At 36.8% G+C, this 12,606-nt stretch overlaps 1 protein-coding gene, 1 long non-coding RNA gene and 1 pseudogene across 3 annotated transcripts; 2 read left to right on the top strand and 1 right to left on the bottom strand.

The window, feature by feature from the left end:
- The first annotated feature begins 3,029 nt into the window (after positions 1 to 3,029).
- On the top strand, positions 3,030 to 7,827 carry LOC101895227 (condensin complex subunit 2). Of its 2 annotated transcripts, none has more exons than XM_011297645.3 (4): positions 3,030 to 3,302; positions 3,496 to 3,804; positions 4,003 to 4,858; positions 6,256 to 7,827. In XM_011297645.3, the coding sequence occupies exons 2-4, from the start codon at positions 3,502 to 3,504 to the stop codon at positions 7,359 to 7,361; spliced, it is 2,265 nt and encodes a 754-aa protein (XP_011295947.1). In that variant the 5' UTR covers positions 3,030 to 3,302; positions 3,496 to 3,501; the 3' UTR covers positions 7,362 to 7,827. The 2 variants fall into 2 exon arrangements, with proteins under 2 accessions (XP_011295947.1, XP_005191764.1); XM_005191707.4 differs by having other exon boundaries at positions 3,030 to 3,433.
- Positions 7,828 to 8,479: 652 nt separating this feature from the next.
- On the top strand, positions 8,480 to 9,528 carry LOC131806120 (uncharacterized). Its single transcript, XR_009343971.1, has 2 exons — positions 8,480 to 8,918; positions 8,975 to 9,528. It is a non-coding gene; the product is annotated as an uncharacterized LOC131806120 (long non-coding RNA).
- Positions 9,529 to 9,936: 408 nt separating this feature from the next.
- LOC131806260 (putative nuclease HARBI1) lies at positions 9,937 to 11,263 on the bottom strand (annotated as a pseudogene).
- Between the last annotated feature and the right edge of the window lie 1,343 nt (positions 11,264 to 12,606).

Raw genomic sequence — 12,606 nt, 5'->3', positions numbered from 1 at the left:
TGGGCTTAGTCATCCCAACTAACTTTGTCTCTTCTATTACCCGCCTCATGGCGTCTTCGATCGAGTTAACGAGAGATTTGGGTTCGCAACCTTCGGTCTCCAGTTGGCGAATCTTGTGGGTCTGGGGCTTAACAACTATTCTTGCCGTCTCTTGGGCAAGGGCAAACGACACAGTTTCGGAAAATGATGCTTTTGGTGACGCATATGTTGCATACTTAATCTCAGGGTCACGTATGCCATTCACAAAGGTTTCGATTTTCATACGGTCCAGCAATGGGTGATCCTCTCCTGGATACGTCATTAGCACCAAACGTTCCACCTCAGCTGCAAAGTCTTGTAACGTCTCGTTTGCCCTCTGTACTCTTCCCCTTAATTCCATAAGGTAGATGTTTCGTTTATGTTCGCCACCGTACTTACGTTCCAGTGCAGCAATAACATCTTCATAGTTGTTTCTAGAAGCGACAGGAATACTCTGTATAACATCAGCAGCACTGCCCTTCAATGCCAGAAGTAGTGCAACCGCTTTGTCGCTGTCGTTCCACGAATTTCTAGAAGCCACTATCTCGAACTGTAACTTGAAAACATTGAATGACGTAGAGCCGTCGAATACAGGAGGTTTGATTTTTAGTGTGTTATCAGGAACTCGCACCGGACCACCTTTGATTTCCAGTTCCGAAATGTTCTTCTCCAGATTTGTAACCCTATGGTCGTGGGACAGAAATTTCTCGTCAACCGACTGCACTTTCTTATCCAACTCTTTAATTTGGACCTCCACGGTTTCCATTCTCCTTCCAATAACTTCTGTAATGTACTCGAGTTTCTCGTTCGTTATTCTCGAATTTTCTTCGACTCTTCTGAAATTTTCCTCAAACATTTTGGCTAGCATTTCTCTGAAATCGTCACCCCTGGCAGCTACTGACGAGACTTCCCCACCGTTGGATTCGCCCATTTCCGATAAATCCACTTCATCCTTACTGTCAAACTCATATGTATCGATGTTCATACCACGGCGCTCGAACTCATCCAACAGACGTTTTTGTAGTTCAGCCTTGTTGCCAGTAGAGGACAATTCCAATTTATTAAGTTCCTTCTTCAAGTCTTCCACTCGTAGATCCTTAAACTTCATCGTAGTATTATCGTAATCTCACTTCCGACACCAATTGTTACGTTCTTGGATTTTACTTAATCCCGTGTAGACGTTGTTTTATTTCCCAATACAGCTCGTACCAAATAAAACGCGGGTTCTTTCGGATTACGATTATTACAATGATTTTATTCACACAACTTTACTTTGCACTTTACTTTACTCGACGGTTTCAATTCGCGATCTGATTCACAACTAACTAACTGCCTTTCCATTTCCCCTATTTATATGAGCCTCGCCTGTCGCTACAGAAGTTTCTAGACGATCTGGTAACGCCTAGATTACGAACAATCTACCAATGCAACGAACACATACAAACTTACATTGAGTGAACAATAACAACAACACATACACAGGCGAGGGGGTAACAAAGAAAGAGGAATTAAGCGATCATCAATGATGACGTTTAACAAGAATTGTACGTCAGCAACAAAATAGAAAATGAAAGAGGAAATGGAAGGGTGTAGAAAAATCTATACAGTAGTTGTTGTTGTGAAGTTATTCAAATAAACTGCGTAGTAGAAATTTACGTTACAATTCAAATTCTTAAATTAACGGAATTCATCTAAATTAACTTAAATCTAAAGTTATATTCGTAACAATACCCTCCATACCATGGTACAACAAAAAGGTAAGTTAGCGTTACCAGCTGATTAAGAAAAACTGAGCTATTCGTAAGAATAAAGGTGAGAATGCATAAAACAAAGAAGTTTTAGGTTGACTTAGTTCGATTTTGGACCTACGCTCCTTTGTTTCTTTTTCCCGAAGAAGTTGGTCGATGACTTAAGTAAGTCAAAAAAAGCCTATTATGTACTTTCACCTTAGTTTCAACAATTCATTTCTGAGACTTTGCAAAATATTTCTGGACAAATTTCTTCGTGCAATTAGTTGCACATCTTCTTCTTCATCATCGTTCGGTGAGTTATTTTTGTGCAAAACATTTTATAATCTGACATTAATATGCCATGTCATGATTCCAAGCAAGCGTGGTAGAAGAATTCATGTAGATGTGTCAACGCTTATAAATATTGATACGTCAACTATAATTAAAGGTTTATGCAAAAATAAATTAAATAAATAAACATCATACAATGGTATGTGGTTTACAACATTTTTTACTAATTCCATTAATTTATCTTATAAAAATTGAAAAAAGCTAATATTTTTGGTTTCCATATAAAGACTTCCAACAACTCAAGGTTTCGTAGAACGAAGATCAAAACGATTGAATTCTTGAACGCTTAAACTTGACATTTCATTTGGCAAATAGCTTTAAAACGTATTTTAAATTTTTATTATATTTATCCCAATAACTAATAAAAAACTATTGATTTAGAGTAATCGAGTTTAATTGCTGCAATTTTTATCGTACCTCTCGTATTTACGCAATTTTTTCGACAATTTTCGTTTTTCATCATGGCATTTCTGTCGTTTTTATTTTTTTTTCTGTATTTGTATAAAGGGACGATTGGAATAACCAGAAAATGTCTAGTACGAGTATTTTTCCATTCCCGTGACCCTCTCTCCAACAAACAGAGAATTGCGGTAGGAAAACTTTCTCAACATAAATTCGGATTAAGAAAATTATAAAATGTTATGGTTTTTGTATTTTCGTAAACTCAAAAGAAACTATTCATGACAATTTCATCATAATATTCGGCGATAGAACTGTACCAAATAGCTGATTTTAATTTAATTCCTTGTTTCGTGCATAGAAACAAAATTATCTTACAATAAATCGTTAAATGCGAACCCCTGCAATTTACAATGGTGTGGCCACACTAACAACCCTAATACAACTCAGGGACGACTCCATTTTTTTAATTTTTCTGTTTTCTCTTTTCTCTCCTTCTCCCTCTCACCCATACATTTTTCTGTTCAACGCCGTTTGGCTTTGGCATTTGAAAACAACTGAAATTTCATACATTACAAACACAAGCGCATTTTTTTGACTCGAAGAATAAAACATTTGCCTTGTTATGATATTTTCTAACGCTACAATAAGATAAAAAAAAAATTGAGGAAATATTACAATATATAAATTAGTGATAAGTGAAATAATATCGAATAATCAAGTACAGTTCCTCGAAGAAGTTAAATTAAATTAATTTTCGTTAAAACAAAACAAAAAGGAAAACACACACAGAAAACAGCAGAGGTAAGAAATGGTAAAAACACAAACTGAAGTGCAGTGACGTTTGACTGTGTAACGAACGAAGAAATCAAACAAAAAGAGACGCGCGCGACGGGTTGTGCAGGGAGCAATTTCAAAGCAATAGCAAATTCATGGTAAATGATGCCAATAGATGACACAAATGAAGTAATTATCTATTCGAAATGTATGATTTTAGGTGAATATGACACCAGCCCACACAGACTCACCGCTGAGACGTTCGGAGGCGGGAGTCTTGCGAGATGGCCAGGGACCAAATGTCACCATCAACGATGACGAGGAGGAGCGTAGACAGGCCCGCCGACGTACAATGCTGTCCACGGGTGGATCAGATGCAGCGTGTATGGAAGAGAATGAAACGCTTAAAAAATGCCTGGAAATATACAATGGCAACAAATTGAGCAAGGAGAATGCATGGTCAGTGTCTCTGATTGATACATTGTCAACATTGCTGAACAGACATCATAAATCCATGAATAATTTTAAGGTGAGTGATAAAGGTATAAACAAAGCAAATACGCACATACACACACACACTCGCACTCACGTGTGTTGTGTGTGTGCTGCTTTCCTATAGGATAAAAGGACTATTGTGAAATGTTTTGTTTATGTTTGGTGACTGTATCAACCAAGTACAACCAACTAAAATAATGTTATTTCTTTGTATCGACATGCTTACTTTTAGGTTGCTGGTTCTTCTCTGGAAGCATCCTCTAAAGTCTACAGTCTCCGTGTTGATTCAATCCACACCGATGTGCTGCGTATGTCTGCCGGTTTAAATGCCCAAAAGTTCAATGAAAAGCAATTACAAAACGATGATGATGACGAGGATGATGTGGCCACCGGAGGTGAAGGTGGCAATGATCCGAATGCCAGTGCAGCGGGCGTAGATGGTGCCGAAAAACAACAGCCACAAAAGAAACAAAAGAAGAAACGCAATCTAGTTTCAACCATAACCAAGAACAAAGACACAATCAATGCCCGTCTCGACACAGTACCGCTGCAGGATCCCGTTTTTGGCAAATTAAATTCCATTGTGGGCTCTATCAACTCCTCCAATCGTCTTATGAACAACATCCTATTAACCACAGAGTCCGAGCTGAGACTGAGAACAACATTTGCCATTTGGGATTCAACATCAGTGCCGGTTTGTGATTATACGGAAGAGGTTCCATTGAGTACGGAAAATGAAGGAGATTTGGCGGGTTGTGATCGGCTCTTTAAAATTTCCAATATGAACGATATGCAGCTGCGTCCCATGCATGGTGGCTATGTTATATCAGATACACCAGAAGCCACAAACGATGACAAAGATAACGAGGTGAGACGCATGAGTGTGGATTCCGATGATGATGGACCGCCGGGCTGTTCAGATGGTGGCGGTGGTTGTGGCAGTGATATCTTTGCACCATTTCAAAATGCCAACGAATTGGGTATGGCATTTGATATGAATGCTGAATGTGAACCAGTGCCTGCCTCAAGCGAACATGTACCAATAATGGATGTTGATTATGAGGAATTGGATGATGATTTGACAGTGGGTAAGTGTTGAGATTGTACTTTTTAATGACGCAAAAGGATCAAAAGGAAACAAATGTGAAACAGTTCTGAGAGGTAGATTCAGATGTATTAGTTAATGAATATAGACTTCATTTTAGATAAAGACAACATTTAGTTGATTGACTGAAATTAACATAATCGTTCCATAAAACGAGGAAAGGCAAAACTATTTGGAAAACAGTTTTCTAGAGCATGGTTTTTAGCATTGTATAGTAGTACAGATAGTATTCAGTCTTATAGCCTTGGCTTAATTTAGTTGGAAAAAGTATTACTATGACGACTAGGTCTGTAGAGAAAACTAAGAGAAATAGAGAGGAGACATTGATAAAGAGTTTACCGCCGAGGAATAGCCCGCTTAGCCCCTTGGTAAGGTGGCAGACGATTCATCCCATGAGCATTTTAAGGACTTTATGTAGATTCTATTCTCACAAATTATAGTATTAATTAAAAAATCCTACGAACAAGTATATGATCCGAGCTTTTTAGTTATTTGTGATAAACTATTACAATATTCAAATGCATAACTTAAATAAAAAAATACGGTGAATAATGTAGGTAAAATCATCAAAATTCCGAAAATAGGAAGGTAGCGTTATATTGGAGCTATACGAAGTACTCACTACGAACTTCAAATACCAAATTTGAAACGATTCCGGTGAATAATGTCGCTAAAATCATCAAAGTACCGAATATCGGGAGGTACCGTTATATGGGGGCTATACGAAGACGTGGACTTGCACACACAATTTTCTGTCATAGGCTGTAGCATCCGTTACGAACTTCAAATACCAAATTTGAAACATTTCCGGTGAATAGTATCGCTTAAATCACCATAAAACCGAAAAAAGCGAGGTACCATTATGTGGGGGCTATACCAAAACGTGGACCTACATCATCCATTTTCAGTACCAATAGTCCTACAGACATAATACACATTTGAGTAAAATTTTATCTACCTATTTCATTTCGTTCGGAAGCTAGAGTGATTTCCACAGACGGACGGACATCGCTAAATCGATATAGAATTTTATGCTGACCAAGAATATATATACTTTGTGGGGTCCAAAATGTATATTTCGAGATGACAAACTTAATATACCCTCCATACTATGGTGGAGGGTATAAAAAGGTTCTTTTCGATTTTAAGTATCTTGAAGGATTCAAATGTTTCTCTAACCAATTTCTCTGCACAAAGTCACTCTCTGTAGTTCAATATTATGTAAGTTTTGCCTGTCTTTGCCGCCAATAGGGCGTTCTTTTTTAATCTCTAAATATCGCTTTTCCTAATGTTAGTTTGACCCATCCGGGCTAATAGTTTTTGCTTTACGAACCAATATAATGTATATCTTATTAATCTTTGTAATTCATCTCTTTCCAGAGGAACGTGCCGCCATTAACAATTGTCGTGGTCTACGCAAAGCACCCGTACTTATTGAAGATCTACGGCCGGTCGATGCAAGTTCAAAGCTGGAATATTCTTATCGACCTTTGGATAAGATATCACAATTTTGGGCTGGTCCCTCACATTGGAAGTTCAAAAGGACGCGTCCGAACCGTTTAACACTCGCCGCTCAGCAGCAGCATCTCTCGTCGGAGGGTGTAGCGGGACGCTTAAATCAAAGGGCGAAACGAAACAAGGCCGCCTTGGATAAAAAGAAATCAAAACAATTAACATTTGGCGAATTTCACGATGAGCTGTTCCTTAAACTGGATGACAAATACAAAAGTCGAAAGGCGAATATACAAAAGAAATGGGATCAGCGTAAACTTAAGTTACCCATGGACTTGCAAGTTGATCCTCTGCGTTTTCAAAGCTATAGATTAGCACCGGGTTTGACACTCTATGTAAAACCTGATGAGCGTGATAGTGCTGGAACAACAACACTTACTGGTGGAGTGGCCGATGGGGATACGTTAACGCAAGATGATCATCATTTCGATGACGGTGGAGATCATGATATGCCCTTCGATGATGGTGGTTGTGGCAATGAAGCTGGTGACGTGACGGCAATGAATAGGTCACATACAAGTGTTCACAATGATGCTCAAGAGGCGTTGGGAGCTGGCGTTGATAATGTGGAAAATCTCAATGAGACCGTCCTTGAAATAGCCCATGAATTTGAAGGAGCACCTTCACAAGTTACAAAAATTGTGGTGCCGTTTGCAAAACGTGCCAAGGTTATTGATATGAAAAATCTCAAACGTAGCTGTACACTCCTGCTCAATAAACAGTTCAAACAGCCCGTGAAAGAGGAAGATGTTCCCAAACATCCCATACCCAAGAAGGAACAATACCAAGAGGGTATGGGCAGTTTCCATGAGATCTATGAACACCTGCCCGAAATATTACCCAAAGCAATGGCCGAATCATTATCCACCTCCATAGCGTTTTACTCGGTGTTACATTTGGCGAATGAATTCGATTTACGCCTGATACCCGAAGATGATCTGAAAGATTTCAAAATACGCAAAGTGACGGGATAGCTGCTATACAACCGAAACACGTTTACGTTAATAATATAGTGTGACTCCTTAATATTGTTTGTTTTATAGTATTTTATAATAACTTACACATACATATAAATATTATTTAGTAACTTCATACCTAGAACTATTTTAAGTTTCCCTTCTTTCTACGCTATGGCCCCAGAAGCCCTTTATGTATAATGTATTATTACTATGATTTGCAATCTCTACTATTCTACTTTCTGTTTACTGTATCATTTGACTATATACAATTTTCTTGTTCTAAAATCTATTCATTTGCCACGTTATTTATGCCAAAAAGAAAACAAACAAACAAACAAAAATTTTCCATCTCATTAACTTCTAAAGTAATCTTTATTTTTAATTTTTCTTTTATTAGAAATTTGCCGTCATGAGAGTTTAAATTTAATTTAGTTGTTGTAGCCAATCCCATGCTTCATCAATAAAACGTCTTTGAAATCTATTTTCATTTCTCGATTATCCATTAATAATAACAGAAACTAAGGTTAATTTTTTACAAACATCCCCAGAATAAGCAGTATTTTTCTTAAGTTTTTTTTTCAGTGTGTAATTTATATATAAATAATTTACAAATTTTATGGTTTATATTAAAAAAAAAAAAAAAAAAAACAAATAAACAAAAAAGTTTTTAGAAAATTTACAAAAACTAAAATCGTATAAAGAGTCTCTTGTTTTCTTGTCTAGGAATAAGAGTTGGGTTAGTGCCTATTCTTTCTTTTCGTATGAGTTTTTCGTTTTCTTTTATTTTCTTCTTCTCCTCCTTTATGTTATTTCCATAGACTGCATAATGACGTAATAAGACTTCGAAACATAGAGATTTTGTTATTGATCATAATAAAACTTGCATGGCCTTCTCTGAGAATTTTGAGATGTGTCCAAAATTCTCAAAAAGTAAGTCGACACCATTGGCGTTGATCTTTGACGATCCCTAAATTTAATCGAATGGAAGTGCGTCAACAAATCAAAGTCTCGCCACCTTTGATAGTCCTAGATTTTTTGCTGAGTGGAATACAAATATGGCTACAACGTACAGAGAAACGATCATACCAGCAGTGGATGTGAAGCTAGTCTTAACAAGTCCCTTTACCATTCACCCCTACTCTGTAAGACGTCGTCGACAGCTAACGTCGACGCCTTGTGTCGCCGTGTTAATTTTGGCACCCCTGAAGTCGTGTCGACAGCAGACGACGAGTACTTGGTACTCGCTAAGGCGTTTATACAACCATGTTGAGTCGACTCGACTTACTTTTGGGCGTTACGGTTTTTCTGCACGCCTTGTGACGCCTTGATACAAACAACTGTGTTTTTATTGATTTGTAAGTTTTTGAAAAAAAAGAAAATGGAGAAAAAATTAAAAATTACAAATGGAACGCAATTTGATTGCTTAATAAAAGAACTTGGGAAAAACCCAAGCCTTGCGAAAGGGTTCAGCAGAGGCTCTCTTCCATCCAATTTTAAAAAAATTGGGAGGATATTACAACAAAACTGAATGCTTTTGGTCCTCCGGCAAGAGACAGTGATGGTTGGCAGAAGGTAAGGAATAACAGTATATGTACACAAATAATTAAACTTTCTTTGTTTTGTTTTAGGTTTGGAGAGATCTAAAATTCAAATGTAAAAAGAAAGTAGCCTTCAACAAGGCAGAATGCAATGCAACAGGTGGAGGCAGATACAAGCAGCTGCAACTTTCCCCGTTGGAAGTGGCAGTTGCGAGTATAATGAAATTTGAAAGCCAATTAACTCCTGATGGCTACGTGTGTGGCGCCAAAAAAGACCAGGGATTTTCTGTGGTACAGGGTGAGGAGGAGATTCGCTCAACACCAGCGTCTACACTTCGGTCTTAAAATGTTGAAGCCGAAGAATACTTTCCCACCGATGAGACATTCACCCACCATCAGCCTGGTAACATAAGTGCATGTGAGGAAGATTGGTTGGTCGAGCGCGTTGAAGATGAAGAAAACATCTGCCCGCCGGAGTCCTCTAGTGCTGTAACTCAAAAAAAGAATCAAAGAAAGCAGAAAGATAATAGGAAAAGCAGAGAAAGTTTATTTGAACTGCATAACAATATGCAAGAAAAGGTGTTGAATGAGATTTCCCGCACCATGAACTCAATCAAAAACACATTAAAAGCACCAAAAAAATTCAGGAAGAGGAGTTAAAATTACTAAAAAGACAAAATGAAAACGAAAAGGAAATAATTAAAATTAAGAAAGAGAAGTTGAAATTGTTAAGAAGAAAACATGAAAGAGAGGAAGAGTTGTTCCAAAACGAAGTGGAAATAAAGAAAATTGCGCTGGAAATCAAAAAGAGGAAGTTGCAAAAGCTGAATGAATCTGACCAATGAAGCCAAAAATTGTGATAGCTGCGCTTTACATAAATATTAATAAGTAGTACCTAGTCATTTTTTTCATTCTATAAGAATGAATTTAGGTATTTCATTTAATTTTTTTTTTTTTAGAGTCTGAATTTAATTCTAAGTTTGAAATAAGAATGAACTTTTTTTTTAAGTTTTAATGCATAAACAATGATTTTTTTATTAAAATCAACAAACTTAAACAAAAGTGGATTTTATTTGGTCTCGTATTTGTGAAGCTTCAATACTTTGTATATTTTCGTCTTCATTCTCAACATTTTCATTGCTGAGTTGTACAGGTACATCTTCGCTTAGATCATTTACACCATATGCAATACAAATGTTGTGTAATGCTGAGCAAACATTTGCAATTTTAGTTGCCTTTTCACTCTTATAATGAAGTTGACGAGCGCCGAGCAAACAGCGAAAGCGATTTTTTAAAACACCAATTGTTCTTTCAATAATATTTCTTGCTTTGGCATGTTTATTGTTAAAAACAGCCTCAGCACTCCCTTCTTGAGAAGAACGATATGGCGTCATCAGGTATGGCTCTAGCGGATAGCCTGCATCACCTGCATAAAAATACGTATATGTAGAGTATGAAAACAAAACGAAAAATTTCTTATTTGAAAGGTACTCAGTTCGACAATCAAGGTTTGTGAATGGTTTTTTTTTTTTTTGATATACTGTTCTCATGGTGATGCATTTTACCTAAAATCCAACTATTACGGTCACCACCATCATAACGTTCGCGCAAAATTTGTTTGGCGTGGCTCATATTCCAAATCAAGGAGTCATGTGCTGAGCCAGCATGTCGAGCATCCAAATACCTTATCCGCATTTTGTGATCGCAAATCTAAGTAAAACTTAAATTAGAATCTTAATTGCACAAAATAATTTCATTACTTACAATCATAGCATTTAAACTAAAAAATCCTTTACGGTTATAATAAATGCTTTGCTCCTCCTTCTTCGGTGTAAATATCTTAATGTGGGTCCCATCTATGCATCCAATGACGCCTGGAAACCCTGTTTTTTCAAAAAAAGCTAGTTTTGCTTCGGCTTTCTCATCCTCGGTCATACTAAATGTTACCCAGCTTGGGCAGATAACTGTCTCCAAAACGTCAAGCATTTCTGTGAGAATTGTGCTTACAGATTGTTGAGCCAAACCGAGATGCATGTCATTTCCAACACTCAACTGGTATGACCCCTGTGCCAAAAAGCGTAAAGTTGTAGCCAACTTTATTGTGGTGGAATACTTTTCTTAATTTTCGGCTCAATAGTATCAAGCAAGTATTTAAATGCTGCTTTATTGATGCGAAAATGGTTTTGAAACCTGTAGATAAATGATATATTTTATGAATGGCATGTATCATGACCCAAAATATAAAAATTATAAAACTTACTTGATATGTGGTAGGTTAAATATATCTGACCTTTGCCTTATAATTTTTCTTTGTATACGAAGGCTTTTTTTCTGTTCTTCATCACTAGAACTTGAACTTTCATCAAGTAAATAAATCATTTTACCAAATAAATTGAACAAAATTTTCTTTATTCGTTAGGGATTACACTTTTTGGTGGTAAATTATCGATACGCAGGCGTCACTGGCCGCGACGTCTTACAAAGTACCAATTTTGCATTCATGTGACGACGCCGAAGTCAACGACTTTGAGACGACGACGCCTTTGGCGACGACTTACAGAGTAGGGGTGATTATCAGCTGTAAAAAAAAATATCAGTTGAAATTTACAAATTCATAAGTTCCCATAACTTACATTTGAAAATAAAATACTTTTGTTTGCAATGCGATCTTTTCAATTTTTAATTCGAATTATTTCCTTCGAAAAACCTAAAAAAAATTTCGGTGAATAACTTTTTATACCCTACACCAATTTGTCTGTAACATGGTGAAGGCAGCGAGATACACCCATAGTTACTTTTGAGGATCTTCATAGAATCACTTTCTGATTCGATTTATACAGCCCGTCTGTTCGCCCATCTGTCCATGTATTTTTGTGAACAAAATGCAGGTCGCATTTAGTATCCAATTGAGATGAAATTTTCCAAACAATATTTGTTTGGTCCTACAATGAACACTATTGAAATTGGTGAGAAACGATTCAAATAAAGATATAGCTTCCATATATATCTTCAACCGATTTCGGGTTACTTGTTCACCCAATGACCAATATCAGTCCAAATAACCTGAATTTTTGCACATTTGACTGAATAGAAGCAAGTACATCAAATTTGGTTAAAATCGGTTCAGATATAGCTATAGCTCCCATATAAATGTTTCATCCGATTTAGTGTTTAAGTCATTTAACTGCGTAATATACACTCCACAAGAATAGTATTTTGTACCAGATGTGGGATACAGCCCAGAAATACCTCTGTCAAATATTATCGGGATCGGATGTAGCGTAGTAGATTTGGCTGTAGCGCACATACAGGGTGAGATAAAAAAAACTGCAACAAAGTCAAACGCCATAATTTTTACATTTTATTGAATTTTTAAATGTTATTGAATGAAAGCAAAACAAGTAAAAAAGCTGTAAGTTCGGCCGGGCCGAACTTTTAATACCCTCCACCATTTGGTACAAATTTGGCAATTTCCAAAAAATAAAATCCGTTAAAAATTCTGTTAAAATCTTAAAAATACCGAATGCTTATACGACGACGAGGGCCTGCATAGGCAACTTTTGTCATAAGTTATTACAATATTTAAATGCGAAACTTGAAGAAAAATCTGTTTATAATGTAGCTAAAATCATCAAAATACCGAATATAGGGGGTACCGTTATATGGGGGCTATACGAAGACGTGGACCTGCACAGACAATTTTCTGGCATGGGCTGAAGTAT

This window comes from Musca domestica, unplaced genomic scaffold (genome assembly GCF_030504385.1).
Source record: "Musca domestica strain aabys unplaced genomic scaffold, Musca_domestica.polishedcontigs.V.1.1 7, whole genome shotgun sequence".
NCBI lineage: Eukaryota > Metazoa > Arthropoda > Insecta > Diptera > Muscidae > Musca > Musca domestica.
This window is presented reverse-complemented; position numbering and strand designations above follow the sequence as displayed.